The sequence below is a fragment of the Gymnoscopelus microlampas genome (assembly GCF_963454915.1).
Source record: "Gymnoscopelus microlampas genome assembly, chromosome: 12".
Lineage (NCBI taxonomy): Eukaryota > Metazoa > Chordata > Actinopteri > Myctophiformes > Myctophidae > Gymnoscopelus > Gymnoscopelus microlampas.
In genome coordinates this window covers 36,369,379-36,391,309 of record NC_139949.1, presented here as the reverse complement: position 1 = coordinate 36,391,309, position 21,931 = coordinate 36,369,379, and the positions used below count along the sequence as shown (strand labels likewise).

At 43.3% G+C, this 21,931-nt stretch overlaps 2 protein-coding genes across 16 annotated transcripts in view; both read left to right on the top strand.

Moving 5' to 3' along the window:
• The first annotated feature begins 32 nt into the window (after positions 1 to 32).
• Positions 33 to 4,277, top strand: fam89b (family with sequence similarity 89 member B). The gene is made up of 3 exons (XM_084073384.1): positions 33 to 325; positions 745 to 1,024; positions 3,185 to 4,277. The coding sequence occupies exons 2-3, from the start codon at positions 752 to 754 to the stop codon at positions 3,449 to 3,451; spliced, it is 540 nt and encodes a 179-aa protein (XP_083929510.1). The 5' UTR covers positions 33 to 325; positions 745 to 751; the 3' UTR covers positions 3,452 to 4,277.
• Positions 4,278 to 8,955: 4,678 nt separating this feature from the next.
• LOC311056616 (uncharacterized protein) overlaps positions 8,956 to 21,931 on the top strand; it is a 36,621-nt gene continuing 23,645 nt past the window's right edge. For 9 of the 15 annotated variants that reach the window (XM_084073379.1, XM_084073372.1, XM_084073378.1 and 6 more), the window contains exons 1-10: positions 8,956 to 9,528; positions 16,793 to 16,850; positions 17,046 to 17,141; positions 17,370 to 17,423; positions 17,941 to 18,119; positions 18,832 to 18,950; positions 19,249 to 19,332; positions 20,048 to 20,839; positions 21,355 to 21,426; positions 21,761 to 21,919. In XM_084073379.1, the coding sequence (XP_083929505.1) occupies positions 9,425 to 9,528; positions 16,793 to 16,850; positions 17,046 to 17,141; positions 17,370 to 17,423; positions 17,941 to 18,119; positions 18,832 to 18,950; positions 19,249 to 19,332; positions 20,048 to 20,839; positions 21,355 to 21,426; positions 21,761 to 21,919 (1,717 nt within the window). In that variant the 5' untranslated portion in view covers positions 8,956 to 9,424. The remainder of the gene's footprint in view (positions 9,529 to 16,792; positions 16,851 to 17,045; positions 17,142 to 17,369; positions 17,424 to 17,940; positions 18,120 to 18,831; positions 18,951 to 19,248; positions 19,333 to 20,047; positions 20,840 to 21,354; positions 21,427 to 21,760; positions 21,920 to 21,931) is intronic. The other 6 variants (XM_084073375.1, XM_084073381.1, XM_084073380.1 and 3 more) reach the window with 6 other exon arrangements.

The window sequence follows — 21,931 nt, the reverse complement described above, 5'->3', positions numbered from 1 at the left end:
AAACAAAACAAAAGCCCATACCAGGACAGGAGGAAGCGTGTGAACCACATGAACTAGCGGCTCCTCGTTTGTTTTTGTTTTTTGTTTTGTTTTGTTTTTTACAGCAGACTCAATTCATTTAAAGAAAATTAACCGTGTCTTCTTAAATCCATTTGATGCATGGACATTGTTCTACTTGTTGTCTACAGTTGTCTTTTTTTCCAGACGTGAGAACAAAAGATGTGGTAATTGTGTGGATGTCGTGGTCTGGGACGTCAATCTGGAACATAATATAACAACTTTAAAGCTCAACACAGGATACCTGCCTGGCTGTCAGTGGTGGAAAGTAAGTAAGTAGGCTGCATGGATGTTTTACTTTACTGGAGTATTTCCATTTATACTTCTACCCCACTACATCTCAGAGGCAAATATTGTACTTTTACTCCACTACAATTATTTGATTTTTTTTTATTACAAAACATACATTAACCACTTCAGCCCTATATACTTCAGCTATTTGAAAATATTTTCAAACATTTTAAAAACTTGTGAAATGGGACTTTCTGCATAATAAGTACTTTTACTTTTGGTACTTTAAGTACATTTCGATGCCAATACTTCTGTACTTTTTACTCAAGTACATTTTGAATACTGGACATTTACTTGAAACAGAGTATTTCTACATTATGGTATTGATTATTTTACTCAAGTAAAAAAAAAAGTGGAGTAATCTACTTTTCCCACCGGCTGTTATTATTTCTACAGGGCCGTGATGATGAATGGGATTCACTCTAATAACGACTGTCAGACGGGGAGTGTCTGCTCGCTGGAGGGTCTGCCTCCGCTCCCCAAAGGCCTGAGCGGCATCCTGAACTCCAGCGGCGGGTCGTGGCGGGACATCGAGAAGGTCCACAGCAAGAGAGCCCGGATCCAGGCGGACATCAACCGGACCACCGTGGTGATGAGCGGCGACACAGCGGCCACGCGGAGGCACAGCAAACCGGCAGGGCTGGACGCTGCGTTGGCACTGCTGCGCAAAGAGATGGTAATAATCTAGCCTTAGATCAAGACTATCGTAAATGTATTTTATCGAGTCTGACTTATCTACGAGAGTCTTAGCGGCCACCCCCCCAGTTTCCCCTGGAATTTCACCAGTAAAGCCCGTATTTCTCTGAACATGTACAATTGCAAAATATAAGGTGCTTACCCGCTTGCCCCAAATGTTAACTAGGTGCCCGGTGTGTTTGTGCAATGTATTCGTCGATATTGTTCAATAAAGAAGTGTTTTAATCTCGTCTGTGGCCAACTCTGTCCGATGTTCCAAATGGGTGTGTGTGACGGGGCGCATCTGGTGAAAGACGGAATTACACTCAATGTAAACAGGAAGTAAACGAGGGGGGTGGGTGGCGTTCGGCCACAGACGGGATTAAAAGAAAACACTTCTTTATTGAAAAATATGAAGTAAGTAATACATTGTACAAACACACCGGACACCTAGTTAACATTTGGGGTAAGTGGGTAAGCACCTTATATTTTGCATTTGTACATGTTCGGAGGACAAACAAACTGGGGGGGTGGTCGCTAAGACTCGTCGATATAAAAATGTCAAAATCGATAATCTAAGTCTTGATCTAAGGTAATAGTAATAATCAGTGTTGCCATATTTTGTGAGAGAAATAAGCAACCAGGTCTAGGAAAACAAGCCAAAAAGAAGCAACTATTAGGCCACATGAGCACTTTAAACCTTAAACCTATAATGCATCAGCTATTTGGAAATAGCCGATCTATAAAGCTCACAATGCCTCTCTGTGTTGTGGGCTTGTAGATCTGCTATTTTCCCCAAAAATATTGAATAAAATGTTGGTGTTTCTTTTTCTTTTTTTTTTACATTTTAACAACATATATTTTGTATGGGTGTCCCTGGTATCAAATATTTTCAGATGGGGGTCTTCAGACAAATATATTAATTTGGGGGTCCTTCACATGACAATGTTTGAGAACCACTGGTATTAACAACATAGGAAACAAGCCCAAATTAGCAACTAGGCCTACATTTTAGAAACATTCCCAAAAAGAACAGTCTGTTACTGTTCTGTTGTTGGTTTGTATATAGAGAGCTGTGGTTCTCAAACATTTTCATGTATTTGATGTTTCAAAATATATAACACATTTTTTTCAGAAAGTTTAAACATTTTCAACAAATTTTATAGAAAATTGGCTATTTCTTAAACAGATTTTGATGCTATATAAAGTAATAACCAATATAGAACGTTTCTACTCGCCTGTAGCCCACCTACAGTATCTCTGTACATGTCAGGCTGTAGCATTGGCCCATACTGTGCCTGACTTGAGGTACATTTACTTTGGAATTTTCTTTTTTTAAATACTACTTCTTAATCTTCAACCCTACACATCAGAGTCAAAATTGTACTTTTTTCTCCACTACAATTATTCTACAGCTTTAATGCACCATCTCATCTACAACTGATGTGTGTGTGTGCGTGCGTGCGTGCGTGCGTGCGTGCGTGCGTGCATGCATGCGTGTCCAACAGGTTGGCCTGCGTCATCTACCTTACAATTGGAATCTACAGTCGAATGTTTGTGCGTGTGTAAGTTGCATCAGTGTTGCCACATTGCGCGCGAGCAATAAGCAACCAGCTTGATACAAAAACACCGCACTGCGCATGCGTCGACGCACTTTCCCTAACCAATTACACGCCACTTCACGCTTACAACTCCTGGACATGGCAACCCCGGCAACCCCGCCCCCCATCCAAATACTGTCTGTCTGACTCTTTGGGAGGGTTGAACGCAGCGAACGCCGTCTCGCTGGGCTGAGCGTGCTGCTTCATCAATCTGTGCCGCACATTCTGGTCCTGCAAGAGCCTGTGTCAATACATAGATAGATGAACGGGTGAAATGTGTCCGTCTCTCAGTTTGCTTTCGTTTTCGGTTTGCGTCTCGAAACACTGTTGCTCTCGCTTTTGGTTTGCGTGTCGAAAACATCTACAGCCTACTACACGAGAGCCTCGCGCCAGCGACTAGACGGAAGGGTCGCGTAGCGACCCGCACCTCTAGTTATTCTACAACAGGTTGGCCTGCGTCATTATTCTACAGCTTTAATGCACCATCTCATCTACAACTGATGTGTGTGTGCGTGCGTGCGTGCGTCGTGCGTGTGTGCGTGCGTGCGTGTGTCCAACAGGTTGGCCTGCGTCAGCTGGACATGTCTCTGCTATGCCAGTTGTGGTCCTTGTATGAGGCCATACAGGAGTACAAAGGCTCTTCGCTCCTCTCCGACGCCTCCTACAACACCGACACAGTGTACTCGGAGGAAGAGGAAGACGGAGATGAGGAAGAAGAAAGGGCCGTGCCTTCCTCACCTCCTCCCCGCACATCCTCATCTCTGTCCCTGCCTCCCAGCAACAACTCCAGGGACCAGTGGATCAAAGACTCCTTTCACATTCCATGATATTTCTTCGAGCTTTTCTTTAGACAGGACTTTTAGACTTTTACAGTTGGGTCGTTCTGCGGGTTTTGTGCCTTGCTCAAGGGCACCACAAACTTTTTTGAGGCAGGGGAGAGACTTCACTTCCCCTGCCTAAACTTTCTTTCTACACATGCGTCTCACTTATTCTGTAATGTCTAGTCCACTGCCATTGCCATACTGTATACAGAATGATATTACATCAACAACATACAGAAGTTCTTATCATATTATAGTGTGGCCTGCACTTTCATCAAAGCTGTTTTGTGTTTTATTGTTTCTGTTATATTTTAAGGTAAGAGTGAATCTATCGGTTGTCTATAGGAGGAGGACCTGCATAGAGGCTTGACCTTAGATATTTCAATCTGAGAGCATAAATAGCCATCCTTGCTTTGGGGCACAATACTGCACACAGTAGGGTTAACAAAATGCACATTCAGGGCATGCAATTTAGGATTTTGTCTTGCAACGGTTTCTTTTAAATAGAAAGAATGAAGGCTATAGTGTACCATCAGTCAGTGAGCAGCAGTTTTACTTTGTGTTTTAAGTTCATTGCCCGACCTTGCAATGAGCACCTTTTTTCTTTCTCCATTTTTTCAGTTAGCAATGTATTGATACCATATTACACGTTTCCCTGCACACTTTAAGAAGTGAGGTGACAGGACTGTTCACAATGTTGAAATAACTTCAGTCTGTGGACACATAAGCCTATTTTAGAGTTTTTTTATGCAGCTCTTAAGCTTTGTTCCTGTAAACATATTGAATGAATCTCGTATAACATTTTAGCTGCTCTGAAAATGATGTACCTTCTCAGCTTCATTTTAATGTATTGTGTCTGTCTACATGATAATACAATAAAAAGCACTATATGTCACAGAATAGCCCTATGTAGTCCTTTGAACTAATAATTATAGCTGAGTGATCAGTGGACGATACAGAGTATGGCCACCAGGGGGCACACTAGCTCTAGTTGAGAAAGAAGGCCCATTGCTTCTGGAGAATGCAGAACAGGGAGAAGCAATACAGTATTTGCTGTCAGCAGCTAACAGGACCAGGGGCAGGTGTTGAGGGTGTGGGGAGTGCAAGGAGTGAGGGTGTGACGTAGCAGAAAGTCCCCTGTGGTTTTCTATTTATAAAGAACATATGTTGTGGATATTGTTAGATTTGCCCCTCTTCCCACCTGTGATTGTTTGGCTACTCTGGTTTGTTGTCTTCCCTGGTTATATTCCCTATTTGTGTCTTGTGATCTGACTCTGACTGTCCCAAGTTCTCCAACAACTCTTGGGACTGACAGTTTATCTGCCATCTTTTCTGCCTATCTCGTCCTGCCTACCAGCCCGCAGTGCAACTGAACTCCACAAGAGCCATGCACTATCTCTGGCCCCACCTCACAGTACAGAAAAGTGCAGTGCAGTGTAATCAGCAGGAGTTTAAGAGGTGTGAAGTCACCAGACTAAAGGTTACTCACTGGGCGTTAGCATAGGAGTGCTGTTAGAAGTCAGCTCAAATATGATAACCATATCAATAAGCCACAAAAATTGCCCCATTGAATGTCCAGATGAATAAAACTGACAGACAGCAAACATATTTAAAATGATCAGACTTTCGGCTCTCCAATACGCTTAAATGGAAGCACTGTTTTTAAATATTCTGCTCCTAACTGGTCATATACCCCATTTCACAGAAAACCTGGAATTGATATGGGATATTGCACACGGATTTGACCCGCGTTGGACCCGTTTATACCGCAGTGCAATAGTTCTGGGTAAGTGCTGGGTCATCATGGCTAGAAGACCTCACACCAGACCCACTGGGTCTGACCCACATCCACAACTTGACTTCCTTAAACATCACTTCTAAATAGGGTTGTAGTGTTTCGACCTCATTCAAGTTGATCAAAAAACATGAGTCAATCTCCATCTATGTTTTACTTCTTCGAGCCTGACATTTCTTACTCATAAACCCGCTTGCACCTTTTAAGAGTGGACGTTTGATTGCTAATTAACCTTTGTTTTAAACTACCATTTATGCTGCACTAGGCTAGCGCACCTAGAATCATAAACCATGTTCCTAGCTCTTTCATATTGAAGCCAAGCCGTGTCTGACCAGGGTTACTGATCTGGGTCAGATATCCAGTGTTGACTCTTTCACCTCAAAAGCAAATCTGGGTCAAAAGGTTACATGTTGTTGGGGGGGTCATTTTGGAAGGTTTTACAAGACAGTACCACAGAGTTAAAGGACCACACCGGTGGTCCGTTAAGCTTATAATAATAATAATAACAACTAGAAAAAGTGCTCCTCGGAGCACAGGTCTCCGCCAGGTGAAAATTTGTCTTTCGCTGTACTGTGATTGGCTGATTGGTATTCAGACCCTTTGCTCAGTACTGTGATTGGCTAGCGAGACGCATGATGAAATTAATAACTCATAAATAGCACACTCACTTAAAAAAAAAATGTTTTTCTTTGAAGTGAGCTTCCATCACTGTGATGACCACTGTTGTTTTTAAATAGCACCGCTCACTTCACACTGGGTGTGATTTTTTAATTTCATCATGCGTCTCGCTAGCCAATCACAGCGCGTCTGCGAAGTTTGAGATTAATTTCATCATGTGTCTCGCTAGTCAATCACAACACGTCCTGCAGAGCTTAGCCTATGGGCGTGTTTTCCACAGCATGGCGTCACAGCAAAAGACACATTTTCACGACGCTTTTTGTAAAGCACATTTTTTGACAGTACTCCTACAGATTTTGTCCAAGCGTCATGCAAATCGGTACACATCGGTACACTCCACCATGCCTTCGGCCTGGCGGAGACAATAATAATTTGGTTCCCATTAGATGTTTTTGTCACTGTATATTTGCATGCGAAATGTGTCCTCTGCATTCACCCATCCTATAACTAGGAGCACTGTGCAGTGAGCACTATTAGTACAGCACTCAGGGAGAAGTTAGGGGTTAAAGGTCTTGTTCAGGGACACAAATCGGGGGACCTCTGTTTCCCAGGCAGCCTCTCTATCCACTCAGTTAAGGCCACCCATATGGCCCTAAGCTCTTTGGCTATGACTCGTTTTATACCGACCCTTTTGGAAGGATATTGGGGTTTCATTGATTTTCGAGGAATCCATTGCATTGAGTTCATTTCAGTACAGTATGACAATGAACTTGCATAGACTTGAAATTTGCTTGAAATAGACCAGGCTAATCTGAGGCACCAATGGCCTAGTGGTTTGCATACCACACATAGGTTCCAATGCAGCCTGACAGGGGCTAGTCGGTTCGGTTCCAGCAGGCCTTTGCTATGCGTCTCTCCCTGTTTCCTGTCATTCTTCACTGTACGATCCAATAAAGGCGGAAACGCCCAAAACATTTAAGAAATAGCTAATCCAACCCAGTAAATAAAGGTGGCTCCCTGCCGGTAACAAATTGCAGGTTATATGATGTTTGATGTTTTTCGATTGAATACTTTATTAGTCAGAAATGTAAACAGCATGTGGTACAGTAAGACATTAAGGCTAAAAGGATAACGCAAAAAAGTCCTGAAGGACGATCATCTCGTCCACTGCCAGTTTAATAACTTTCTTGTCAAAGTCATATGACCAAAACTGTGAATAGACAATTATGTTTGCTTAAGCTGGACAGACCTTGGCCTACAGTAGGCAGTGATGGGCAAAAATCCATCAAAATGCATGTGGTTACAAAATCATAAAATAAAATAGCAATTTTATCACAATAAAATGCAATATACCATTGCCAAAAATACATGTACATGTATATTCCCTGTAGAAAAAATACACTTCTCAGACATCTGTGTGCATTGAATGGCAAGAATACATTTAGCACTACACACTCTATACATCTGGGACATGTTACATAATTAATATTTGTAATACATTTTTAAGAACACATTTTTCAATTACCTTAGATGGGGCCACTGAGATTAAAATATTCCCCCTGCTGTGTGCCCCCTGCAGATACCCCTCACCATGCCACTGATGCAGGTGCTCAGCTGGATGTTAAACTCTTGTCAGGTGAACTAAGTATATTTGATAACTAGCCCTCAACTTCCTCTCGGAACATGCATGACGTGAAACGAATATACACACTTCCTATTTAATTATCTACATTATTCTCACATTGAAATGACCAACTTGAACTAAATACTATTGCTACAGTACAAACCTCTTTGGGGAACATGTTAACTGTGATTTATTGGTTGTTTTTTTTTGTCTTTTGTTGTTTTTATGTATTGAAAATACAATATTGTTCCCTGAAGTATATGTTACAAATTAAATTCACAAAAGTAATGTACCGTAAATATGTATAGCTATATCAAATACAAGGGTTCTGGATTGTGCTGCAGCACAGTAAACTTTATAACCTGAACCCAGAGGATTCTTGTACAAATATGAGTCATGAGTAGCTGTTCTCTTGGTCTACATTCATCTATCCCAGCTGCCTCTGTCTATCCATCTATCCCTCCTCTATCTCCTAAAAATATACTGCTGCTCTCACTAAAGGAAAATCCCTCACACTGACCCCCTTGGTCCATAGGCCTACAGGCACACATAAATACGCACACACTCACACACAAACTATCACATAACTGGTCCAAGTCTCTACACACTCACCATGGAAACTATTTCTCTAGATTTAACTAGATGAAACATACTTTTCGTGTTAGTGCTGAATGAGGCAGCTGGGTCTCAGCTGGAGTGAATTGAAATATGAGTCTGCATTCAATAAAAAAGAATCCCCAAGGTTTCCCCCATGTAGGCGGGCATATTTTAAGACAAAATGCATATAGTGGATTCAGACTAGGGTTTCCAACTGTACTTTGAAATAAGGAATCGTCCCTTATTTGGATGTGTCCCTTAAACTGATGAGGGACACACTTTGTTCCTTATTTTTGGGAATCAATCAATGACAAAGTTCACAGCTCATAATACAGGTTGTAACCACTTGAACCCTTGCGACGTGTTGTGAGCTTCAGAGCTTGTAGAGCTGCTATATGGATGCTGGGGTTCAAGTGGTTAATATCATACAGAATATTTTTTTCTGGGCATCCCTTATTTTTCTTGAATTTCAGGTAGTTATTTTTTTCTGGGCATCCCTTATTTTTCTTGAATGTCATGTAGTTGGCAACCCCAAAGACTGAAAAGAGACTCCTTGTGAATGTATAGCCTACATTACAGCAGCACCACTGTCTAAAATATAACCTGTTGTTGATAAGCATGTACTTATAGACAGTAGGGATCAAAGTCTGCAACTACAACCATGTTACCTCACCACCTCAGACAGATAAAGCCATACTTTGCATAGAGCTGCATCACCCATGGACTCTCTCTCTCATGTATGTGTGTCTCTCTCTCTCTCTCTCTCTCTCTCTCTCTCTCTCTCTCTCTCTCTCTCTCTCTCTGAGTCACTGTGGCAAGAGGGGAGAGTGAACAAATTCAGAAGGCCCATATTCCCACCAATGAGGCTGACTGACTGTCTCCCCCCGTGGATTAGTCTTCAGAAGTGGCTGATGTTTAAACATCAACAACAACTGTTGTTGTTGACTCAACCCGCCCCCCGACCATCTGATGTTATTAGAACGGGGGGAACACATCGGACAAAGCATATTCGGTTCCGCTTTTAAAAAGTATCCGGTATCCACGCAGTTCTCTTCTTGACTTATCCAGCCCAGTTCTCTGAATGGGGTCGATTCCTGCTGATTCAACTTATTACCACATAGTACAAGTCGCAGCTTGCGGGACCAGCTGGGCGGTAACGGTTCATCATCACATCACCAGCGGGCTCAGAGAGCCGTCACCGGTTGAACGCTCCGCTCCGCAAGGCAACTGAACACTCTCCTTTTAAGGAACACAGGGAGAGAGAGAGAGAGTGTGTGTGTGAGAGTTGGATTGTGTCCTTTTCCCCCCCAAGAAGTTAACTTTTGTCTCCGTTCGATTTGAAATAATGACTTCTGTTTGGAAAAGATTACAACGAGTTGGCAAGAAAGCCTCCAAGTTTCAGTTCGTTGCGTCCTACCAGGAACTGGTGTTGGAATGCACCAAGAAATGGTAAGTTAACGGACAATATTCTAAAAGTCTTCTTAATCGACCTATACATTCACCACCTATATGAACTGGTCACCTCTATTTACTACTATCATGTCTTATTAGATTAGGTGTTCAACTCCCCAGTGACTTTCATTTGATATTAAATGAGCTGCTTTATGGTGCGTAAAAAGGGCACGGCTGCAACCGTCCACTACAGACTGTTATTATCTGACCTCGTTAAGTGTTCTGGGTGTTTCTGCTGTACGTATCGATATCAACATGGAGACAGTGCGTCAACTAACGCAGTTGTTTCCGTTACGAAGCCGTGTTGTTGTCAGTCTCATACTTCACTGTGTGGTGCGCCCGCATCGAGCCTCCTAACTGTAGACCCAGTATACACAGAGTATATGCCTATAGCTGTGTACAGTAGACCTAGAGTCTATACACAGAGGACTAGCCTCGGGTCGATGTGCCCACCAGTTCTTTAGCTTCCCACTGAGCATTTTTTGGTCTATTAGACGTCTAAAATACGTCTATGGGGTAGGCTAAAACAGGGTTATAATTGGTCTACTGGTGAAAGTTTTTTAGCGGTCTAGGCTTAGCCTAGACGTTGATTAGCTGTTTTTTAAACGTCTATTTATAGACCGTCTATATTATAGACGTTGAAATGACGTCTATAATATAGACGGTCTATAAATAGACGTTTAAAAAACAGCTAATCAACGTCTAGGCTAAGCCTAGACCGCTAAAAAACTTTCACCAGTAGACCAATTATAACCCTGTTTTAGACGGACGTCTAATAGACGACTATTGCTCAGTGGGTTCTGCCCTGCTATGAATGAATGAGAAGGAAAGCGCCTGCCAGCGTGTGTGATAGAGATGCTTCAAGTGATAGGGTAGCCTACTGGATGGGTGGACACAAGGGACCTCTGGGCACCTCGATGTGAAATGGGCTATTTTGTCCAAAAATGTAAAATCAAATATTTGAAAAATGGTCCTAGGTAATGTAAAGTCATAGTATACATGAGCCTTCAACTTCTTGTTTATCCCCCCAAATGACTGGATAAAGGATATGCAGGTTTTGTTGCAATTGTAGAAATATTAGACCTTAATTGTCGAATGTATAAGCATGTTCTAATCATGTAGTAGGCTACTTTACTTAAAGATATTTTCCAAATATTACATTCTTTAACATTTTGGGGAAAAAAGCACTCTTCCTTGGTGCCCACCTATCCTGTTACAGAAGCGGTTAGCCTATGTTCAGCCCTAAGCTGAGAATGGGAATCCCTTTAATCAGCAAATAAAATAAAATGAAATATATGCAAATTGTTCTTGGAGATAGAGAGCCTACTCAGCAACTAAACAGCACTAACCATAGTGCAAATATACAGCAACAAGACCTCATGAAGTGCAAAGGCAATAACATAGGCCTATAAACTAAAGATCATTTTCTAATATAGTCTACACTCAAATCATACTGTCATAGTTTGTTAGTGTTTCAAATACCAAGGCCTTATAATAGCTCATGCAATTTCCTGTGATGGCCGTTGGTCATGGATGGTCATGGAAGGCATAGTCAGATATTAAGCTGGTGGCCTACCACTGGCACAACATGACATTAGTCAAAACCAAAAGCTCATATGGGGCTGTTAAGTATAAAACCCTATTTATTTATTTATTTATTTATTTATTTATGTACCAGTACACTCCTATATATTCTTACTTTACAATCATTTGTAGACTGATTTGTACACTTTTTCCATTTAGGAGATATGTGGTGGCCAGTTTGTGATACATCAGATGCATACCATCTAATTTAAAATATACAACTTAACCCTTATAAAAACACACATTGTACATTTTCATCAAATATTGTTGATGTTGTTGTTGCAGAGATCAGACAGCGTTAAGCTTTTCTCCCATTTTACACCATATCCTGTTTTAACCAATCCCATACTGCCTCTGACCCCTGACCCTGTTAAAGTCCCATTGGTTTGCCCCCCAGCAGCCAGGACTGATGTTACAGATGTTTTTATTCAAGCCTATTACACCACTTACACACATATTGGGCAACCTATGACTATCAAACCTTTTTTCCCCAATCAGACCTTTGACCTAGTCCTATATGGCACCGATCAGAGCAATGGTCACCGATATGGCCCTTTGAAGTGTTTAACAGTAAACACTGCTGTACCACTGCCGTAGTGGAATACAAGAATGCTCGCCCCAAAACCTACTCGCCCCGGGTCAAATCCGGCGACCTCGGGAACGGTCGGCCCCACAAATCCGGCGAGCTTGGAACATTCGGACCCGGTCGGACCCACCAGGTATTTCTGGCCATCAGAACCTACTCGGCCACGTTTGAAGTCTGGGGGGAAAGCGTTCCGTGCCAAGCCGGGCGAGTGTACCGTGTACGGGGCAAGTGTACCGCCACTTTTTCATGTCAAGGACCCAAATTGACACATTTTAGGCTGCAGACCCCCATTTGAAAATATTTGCCAGAGACCCCCATAAAAGAAGATTGTTTATGGCTCTAGCAGTGATTCTCAACCATTTTCATTTCAAGGACCCCCAGTTTGACATGCATTAGGGCTACGGACCCCCATTTAATGGCATTTCTATCTCTCGGACCCCAATTTATGTTGTAAAATCAATGTTAATTTAACTCTGAGAGTGTACAAATGGAACCAAATTGGTTCCATTTGTACACTCTCAGAGTTACAGACCCATAAAGGTCCATTTGGTTCCTAACTATCCATCATTTAGCTGGGGACCCCCTGGAACTCCCTCAAGGACCACTGGGGGTCCCCGGGCCCCAGTTTGAGAATCAATGCTGTAGTGCCCCATATGTGTGCAATTTAATGGTGGTGTGACTATTCTCATGCCAGACCCCTGAACAGTGTTTGTGTCAAGTTTGGTGCGGGTCAGAGCAACAGTGCACCCTGACAGGACCCCTGAGGGACACACAGGGTCCTGTTGTGGTTATTCTCATGGCAGACCCCTGAACAGTGTTTGTTGCAAATACGGATGTTATTGACGTCCATCATCGGTCCGCCCACCCTCTTTAGGCAATTTTGATATTGTAAATATTAAATAAGTATAATTATTCTTTGATTCATAGTTTTTTCAGGAGATAACGTCAGTTGGCACATGCTCTAAATATCCATTTGGCTCCATTGTTATTGCAATATTAATAATTTTCTGTGTCCAAGAATCAAGTTACTTATATTTACAGTATACAGCGTACTAGTGCCAAATCACAACACAAGTTATCTCATGACACTGAGTGATCCACTTTGTTTTAGTGAGGCATTCTCTGGGATTAGATCATTTTGGGGTTGTCTGCCTATCAAGGCCAATATACATGCCAATGAGCTATAGTCTTAACCACTTAAGCCCTATATAATTTGTCATATGACGAAGCTCACAATGTGTCGCTTGTAGATCACAGCTTTCCTATTATTTTTTGGGGGGGAAATATAAAAAAAATGGAAAAAGGTTATTTTTTTACATTGTTTTGAAAATGTTCACATATGGTGCCCAAAATAGGGACACAGACACCAGGTTGAAAGTGGTCAGGATTTATCTTCCTACATGTTATTTTCAGAGTACTGCACACTACAATGGACTGTGCGCTCTTTATCAGACCAGGTTACATGATTTAGGCCTGATTGGGCATGTCTTATACAAAGTTCACAGACGTTTTAACAATGGAAGGATAGGCATTTTGTTATCTGACTTCAGAACAGAGGGCATAGAGTAGACAGTGAGACAGAGGATTTAGAAAGAGTGATTACTCACACACACAATGAAATCAAAACATGCCACTGGTGAGGAGAGAGAGAGAGAGAGAGAGAGAGAGAGAGAGAGAGAGAGAGAGAGAGAGAGAGAGAGAGAGAGAGAGAGAGAGAGAGAGAGAGAGAGAGAGAGAGAGAGAGAGAGAGAGAGAGAGAGAGAGAGAGAGAGAGAGAGAGAGAGAGAGAGAGAGAGAGAGAGAGAGAGAGAGAGAGAGAGAGGAGAAAGAGGATGTGAGTAAAGGATCTATATTCTGACAACATTTCAGGCTTGACTTCAGGCTCTTCAGGAGGAGATCAGTTGCACAAGTCATCAACCCTGCCCTGTACACACATCACTACTAATGTGCGCGCATGTATGCATGTGCGTGTGTGCGAGCACTTCAAAATAGGTGCCACATTTAAATGCTCACATGCACAGTCATGCTCAGACACACACCCAAGAGTCTTCAGGGAGAATCATCAAATGCTCAGCAAATTATATCATGGAATTCATTTGTGAAAATATGCCACCACAATAATTTACATCTATGTTCGATTCCTTGAATTATTTTGTTTATCTCATTATCATTATGTTGTACACATTCTACACAAATGAATGAATTGAGTAATTCATGAATGAATTTATCCACTCAACTCCCAAACTATATCTATCTACCAGTTCATTAACCACTTTCAACCTGGAGTCCCTTTTTAGGGCACTATATTCATTATAGGCTAAAATGTTGTCAACATGTAAAACATAGCTAAAACATCAGATCTAAAAGCTCACAATGGGGCTAAAAGGGGCTAAAGTATCGGCCTAATAGAAAACCGTGATATTTCTTCTCTGGCAGCGGATTTTGGCTCATGGTAGAATTCATCTGAAAATGTTAATCCCTGACATGTTTACATTTCTGATGACATCACTGCAGCGTGTCTGTCTGAATTAAGACTAATTCATACTTCAACCTCTTCCTCTGTGCCTGCTGGTCTATTTATGATGCCCCCTCCCCCTGCCCCTCCTGACCTCCTAACACAGATGGCAGTACCCCCCTCTCTTGTCACTCACACACACACACACACGCACGCACACATGCACACACACACACACACACACACACACACACACACACACACACACACACACACACACACACACACACACACACACACACACACACACACACACACACACACACACACACACACACACACACACACACACACACACACACACATTCAGAATTTTCCCATTGCTATACTTAAACTGTAACCTGAGAGACAGTTTAGTTATAGTACACACACACAAGCTTGAGCTAGCACTTCTCTCTTTGCTGTGAGTATATTTTATTGTCCATAAACTATACACAAGCAGCGTACAGAATCTAAACAATAATTTGTACCACTGTAACCATTGCTTGTTGAACAATACGTTAAGGAAGGGGTAGTGTTTTTCCACATTAAAGGGCCTTGCATGTGTGTGTGTGTGTGTGTGTGTGTGTGTGTGTGTGTGTGTGTGTGTGTGTGTGTGTGTGTGTGTGTGTGTGTGTGTGTGTGTGTGTGTGTGTGTGTGTGTGTGTGTGTGTGTGTTGTGGACGGAGGGGGTTCCTTCTTCCCGTTAAGATTCGTATTCAGAGGTGCAGGTCACATGACTCAGCAGCTTCCTGTTTCACTTCCTGTACTGCGGAGGAGGCCACCCAAATACAATGGCACACACACACACACACACACACACACACACACACACACACACACACACACACACACACACACACACACACACACACACACACACACACACACACACACAATGCACATATCTATTTGCTTAGTCAGAGATAATATACACCAGAGTACGGTACTTTAACCAACCATACACTTATAGACAGGCTCCCATGCACACACACACACATGCACATATGTGCTTTAGACAGAGACAATACTGTACAGAACACTACTTACACCAATCATACACTCATACACATGCACTTATTGTATGCACACAAACATGCACGAACGCACACACACACACACACACACACACACACACACACACACACACACACACACACACACACACACACACACACACACACACACACACACACACACACACACACACACACACACACACACACACACACACACACACACACAGACAGACACGATCCAACCTCAAGGTGAACTGTGAAGCAGAACTGTGTCCTTAGCCATGACAGTCATAAGATCTGCAGTGCTCTGCTCCCTGTTTATAATTTCACATCTGATGGAAAATGTTGTGCAAGGGTTGGTGCACATGACAGGATATCAACCAGAATTATCTCTAGCAAGCTTGCCATGTAGATGTTGGCGTATCTGGGAGAGTTCTGTGGTCTGTTTTCCAATAACGTTTCTCAGAGCACTGTGTTGTGTGAGTCCACTTTGTGGAGCTATATGGTGAAGCTTGAATGGTGTATAGCAGTTATGCATCCATTGTTTGATATGAATGTGACATGTACTGTGTGTGTGAAATGAATCACCTGAGTCCTATTTTTCATGTAGTCATCTGTGTCAGTGTTTATCAACAGTGCGTCTTGATCAAAAAGTGTAGAAAGGGCCTTCTCATAGGGTCGCAGACTGAGAAGTCAGTCAGTTTTATTTATATAGCATCAAATCACAACATAGAGCAGGTCAAGACCATACTCTTTAATTTACAGAGACCCAACAGTTACCTCATGAACAAGCACTTGGCAACGGCAGCAAGGAAATACTCCTCCCCTGTAATGGGAAGAAACCTAAAACAGAACCTGTCTCTAGGTGGTCAGCCATCTGCCTTGACCAGTTGAGTTGAGAGAGAGAGAGAGAGAGAGAGAGAGAGAGAGAGAGAGAGAGAGAGAGAGAGAGAGAGAGAGAGAGAGAGAGAGAGAGAGAGAGAGAGAGAGAGAGAGAGAGAGAGAGAGAGAGAGAGAGGAAGAAAGACAGGAAGAGAGAGACAAAGATGTACAGAAAAAAATAGCTCATGGCCCACAGTCCATGGAAACCCTCGATCCGCAGCCACGGGGTCTGTAATCACGATCCATGGAAGCCTGTGAGACTAGAGAGCACAACAACTCCAGCGAAGAAGTCAAGCTAGTAACATCATGCATTAATGGGGCATGAATGAGAGGGAGAAGAGGAGAGAGGAGCTTGTTGAAGCAGGGGAAGTCCCTCAGCACAGGGAGTCAGTACAGAGAAACTAATATGGGAGAAATATGATCCCTTTTCCTAGTTCTTGTCAGTACATGCGTATAGCCTTCTGGATCCGCTGGGGAGTCTGACTTGTGGCAGCCTGATAATATAGATTTTAGTTTGTGCATCTTTTTGTGATGTGATGCATGTTATGATATATGATATGATATGGCCACACCACCATATGATATGATATGATATGATATGATATGATATGATATGATATGATATGATATGATATGACATGATACAAATTATGCAGTATGTTACTCTGTAATTGATCTAATGTTATGTGATTCTAGGCAACCAGACAAGCTGAGGGTGGTATGGACCCGGAGAAACAGACGCATGTGCTCCAAGGTGACACATGCACACGCGCGCGCACACACACACACACACACACACACACACACACACACACACACACACACACACACACACACACACACACACACACACACACACACACACACACACACACACACACACACACACACACACACACACACAATCTACAGTCAATGTTGCTGCTAACATGTTGTGTGTGTTGTGCAGCTCCACAGTTGGCAGCCTGGCATCAAGAACCCCTACAGAGGCATGGTGGTGTGGCCGGTGCCAGAGAACATTGACATCTCTGTTACACTGTTCAAGGTATTGTCACCATCAACCAGGACACAGCATGCTACCTTTATTTATGTGATATACAAAGACAGGAACGGCTTAGTAAATGTATAGATAAAAGAATGGATCCGTTCAGATGGCACTTGGCAGTAAACAGACGTGTGTATAGACTGACAGGCCTTATAGATATGATGTACCTACCAAATGTCTGATACCAATCAGAGAATGACATGTATTTCTGCTCTTTTCTCTCCCAAGGATGCCAATGCAGATGAGTTTGAGAGTAAAGACTGGACCTTTGTCATTGAGGGTGTGAGTGTCTCTTTACTTGTTCTTCGACCAGCTCTCAAACTAGTTAACCACTTAAACCCTACAGTATGTACTTTGTTAACCGGAGTCCCACAGGGGTTAGGCCCCCTTCTTTCTTCCCTCTACCCCAAATGTCTTTGGCAAAAATAGCCGATCTACAAGCTCACAATGCATCGCAATGTGACACGTTGTGAGCATGTAGATCGCCAAATGTCCTCCCAAAAATAGGGACGCGAGGGTTCATGTGAATAACTAACCTGACCTATGACCACTGCTTACTTCTTGGTGATGAATAAGTTATCAGTAATTATACTACCAGTTATTCTTAGTACTTAAAATCTGATTTTGCCAGGCCGGGCCAGGCCATCGATTGCTTTGTCATTCCTGGTGTACAATGTTTTTTGACAAACTTTGACAATAAAATCAATATTGTTACTGTGCAAACTTTTGGTATGACACAAATATGTTTGCATTTCCAATACCCTATCCCTAAGAGCCTCCACCCTTTACTCTGTTGCAGGAGAGCAAGGGCCATCGTAAGGTGTTAGCATCAGCCGACATAAACCTCAAGCAATTCGCCAGCCCCGCGCACACACAAACAGACTTGACGCTGAAGCTAAAGCCGCTGTCTGTCAAAGTGGTGGAGGCCACGCTCAAATTGTCCCTATCATGTGTCTTTGTTCGAGAAGGAAAAGCCACGTGAGTAGCTTTGTCTTCTACAACTATTGACTGAATCATCTCAGTTTCATGAAATGTGTTGCGTAATAACTAGAGCTGGGGCAACTTATTATGATATATGTTTGAATGAAAGTGGACTCTTTACCAGAGTTATTTATGAATTATGATATTCAGTAAATAAATAAATTAATATATGTTTGAATGAAAGTGGACTTTTTAACAGGGTTATTTATGAATTCTGATATTCAGTAAATAAATAAATTAACGCTGGGTCCATAATTATCTTGACATCATGCAAAAGTCATATTGCCCAGCTTGTAAAAATGCTAATTTTGATAATTAAAACTATTTTTTATTATTGTGATATATTTTGTGTACCTTTTATTTTTATCAGTGAATGTGTTTGTCCCTTAGAAATGACATCATTCCTGACTCCTTGTCCTTAGTGATGTCATTCTGTGTGCTCATCCAAAGAGCTGATAAATAGTACTTGACTACAATTTGCATACATACCATTCCGTATGTGGTAGACATTTTACAGCAATCTTCCAACTTTACTCTCTGTTTATTACAACCGTATTGTTCAGTATTTATCGACTTGTCATTATATTAGAAAACAACAATAGTTTTGGCCAAGGTCAGTGATGTTGCTTTATCTTGTTGTGAGATTATCATCAAGTAACTGAATGACATGTTGACGTACGTGTCTCCCTCGTCTATCTTCTCTCACCAGTGATGAGGACATGCAGAGTCTGGCCAGCCTGATGAGCGTCAAACCCACGGACATCGGTAACCTTGATGACTTTAACGAGAGTGACGAGGAGGAGGACAAGAAGTCTATCACTGCTACAGGTACAACTTCAGGCTTCAGGCTTTTACACACACACACACACACACACACACACACACACACACACACACACACACACACACACACACACACACACACACACACACACACACACACACACACACACACACACACACACACACACACACACACACACTGAACGCACACTCCTTTTACTGCCTCTCAGCGAATGTTCTCCTTTGGTGCTTATTAGTACACTGCTTGCTGTTCCACCCTGTGCTTTCATTTCCCTGCCGTTACCTCTCCTTCCTTCCACATCTTTTCCTTTCCCTCCGCCAGCTCCACACACCCTAACTCGCCCCAACCGCCCCGCTCCTCCTCCGCCTGACAAGAGAATCTCTGGGCTCCCTCCACCAGGCTCAGGTAGAACTTCTCTTTCACTTTCCCTCTTCTCTCATCCGTTTCTTTTCTCCCATGCCTGCAGAGAGCAAGAAAGGTCCTCTTTGTCTTGCGCTCGCTTTGTTTATCTGTCTTGTTCTCTCAGGGCGGTGCGTTACTATTAGTACATTTTCACACACTTGTGTTATGTACCCGACCCAGCAGCCCATCCCACACTGCTGGACATTACCGTCTAAATAACCAACCCACGTAGTTCTCATCTGTGCTTCAAATACCTCACCGAGGCTCACATAATGAAAGGCAGAATATAGCACATTGAAACTTCCCATTCTTCCCAGTCTGTTTTTTAACACCAAGGGGAGTAGAATATCCACTCATCCACGCTCATGTGTCTTGGTTTCATAAAATATATGTCGCATTATGTGTTTCTCATGTCACTCATACTCATAATCACAGCATTTATAACCAGTCATATATGAAGATTCACACTTTCCTGTATTAACTATATCAACAAGTCATTTAGACAATGTTTTCGAGACAAAACATGCGTGCACGACACGTCATATTTCTGTCTCATTTCTCTCATGTCATTGATCAACTCATTATACTTTCCCCTTTCTTTCTTTTTCTGATTTTTCTCCATCCCACCAATATCTCACCTCACATCATCCATCCATCCATCAATTCCATCCATCCATTCATCCATTCATCCATCCATCCATCCATCCATCCAATCCAGTATGTGGAGGAGAGGGTGGAAGGCCTGTCTCTGGTCCTCCAAGCCCATTCCCGCACTCCCGCCCACCTCTGCCTACGGCCCCTCGCCCTTCCCCTCGTCGCTCCAGACACTCCCTCTCGGATGCTCCCGTCCTGTCGCCTTCTCCGGGGCCCTCCCCTCAACCTTCCCCTCGTTCCAAACATAAAAAATCCCTCCTCCCAGTTCAGTCCGAGGCTCCTCCCACACCCTATGTGGTCCCTAACCCTCCATCACCTAAGAACTCAGAGGCTACATCACCCCCATCAGCCCCTTCCGCCCCGCGCCCCTCCTCTGCTCCACCCCTTCCTCCCACCTCCCCTCCTAGTCCTAACCCTCCTGAGATAGCCTCCACTTTATCTGCTCCTTCACCCCAGCCTTTTGCAGCAGTACCCCCTTCGCCTCTTAATCAAACCTCACCTGAGTCAGACAAGGCTCCAGCAATCTCCAATGCCCACTTTATCTTGCCCTATGCACCTCCTAAGACCTCACTATTAGGTGCGAGCTCCACAGAGGCCGCCAAGGCTGTCTCCTCTACGGTGGCAGCACCTGAGCCTCAGCCCCAGCCCGCTGTCTCGCCATCCGCTGGCTCCTCGTGTCTGTCCGCCCAGTCCACTGTGCCCCTTATCACCCCCACTATGACTTCCTCCCAGCTTCCCCCCTCCGTTCCCAAGTCCAACCAGTCCTCCACAGCCCCCTCCACACAACCTCCATGCAGCAAGACTGCCAGTCAGCCTCCCTCTCTGCCTAAAATCTTCCAGGCTGGCTCGGGAAAAGGTACCCATTTATTTGTCTGGCCGGCTAGCAGACAGGCGTGTTGCAATATCGTTGACTCAAGCTGTTATGATTGGCCTTATAAGGCCTTTTCCAGCATGATGTAACTTTGTGTTCGGAACAGTGGTTCCAAAGCATCTCTGTGTGCGCGCATGTGCGTGCTTGAGCATGCTTGTGCATGTATGAGGTAGAGGTTTGTGTGTACTGTACAAGTAGCCTAGGCAACATTTTGGGGACAACCCATGCATGATTAGGATCTTTGGGAACTGCTAAACTTAGACCAATCTGCGTCACAGAGAAATGCGCTACAATTGGTTTGGCCGCGCATTCCTTGGTCATCGCTGAGAACACACCATGCGAACAAGTGACTTCAAGGAAGCAGTGCACATACAGTATACATTGTGTAGTATGACAGTGCATGCTATCACCTTTCTACTTTCTACTTTTTACTTTTTACTCACTAGCTCTGTCCATGTTTTCTTCTCTCCTGTCCTCTCCTATCCTTCCCTCATTTTCAGCTCCACTTTCATACCAGCGGCACCCCCCAGAGGTTCAGACTGGATGTGCAGAGGATCCAGCCTTTGGCCCTGGTCTGTCTTCTTGAATTCTGTCCACGTCTTGTTTACTTGTGTCTAGCTGTGTGACTTCATCGTCTCACCCACTGTGTTTCTTCTACTAATATTTGACTGCTGCTTACCATCAAGTGTCTCACTGTCATTTTGTATTTCTTTTCCCTCGCTTTGTTCTTTTATTTTCTTTCTCTCCTCTTCCCTCCTGTCCTCCTATCTCCTCCCCACTTGAGTCCTTATTTTTCTTCACCATCCTCCCCTTGCTTTGTTCTTTTATTTCTCACTCTTGTCTCCTTTCCTCCTCCCTCCTTCCCTGTCCTCTCCTGTCCTCTACTACTCTACTCCTCTCCATCAGTTCGTTCTCATCTCTTCAGACCTCAGATTGTCAAGACAGTGGCTCGTCCCTCCTCTCCCTCCCCCTTCTCCCCCGATGCTCTTCCCCCTGAAAAGACATCGGCTAGCATGACTACCGTGCTACCTTTCCCCAAATCCCGCCCCTGTAGCTCAGCATCAGGTAACTGGGAAA

Coding starts and splice junctions, on each gene's coding strand:
- fam89b (XM_084073384.1), top strand. CDS start 752: ATGATGAATGGGATTCACTCTAATAACGACTGTCAGACGGGGAGTGTC. Junction 1,025..3,184: donor CACTGCTGCGCAAAGAGATG/GTAATAATCTAG, acceptor TGTGTCCAACAG/GTTGGCCTGCGTCAGCTGGA.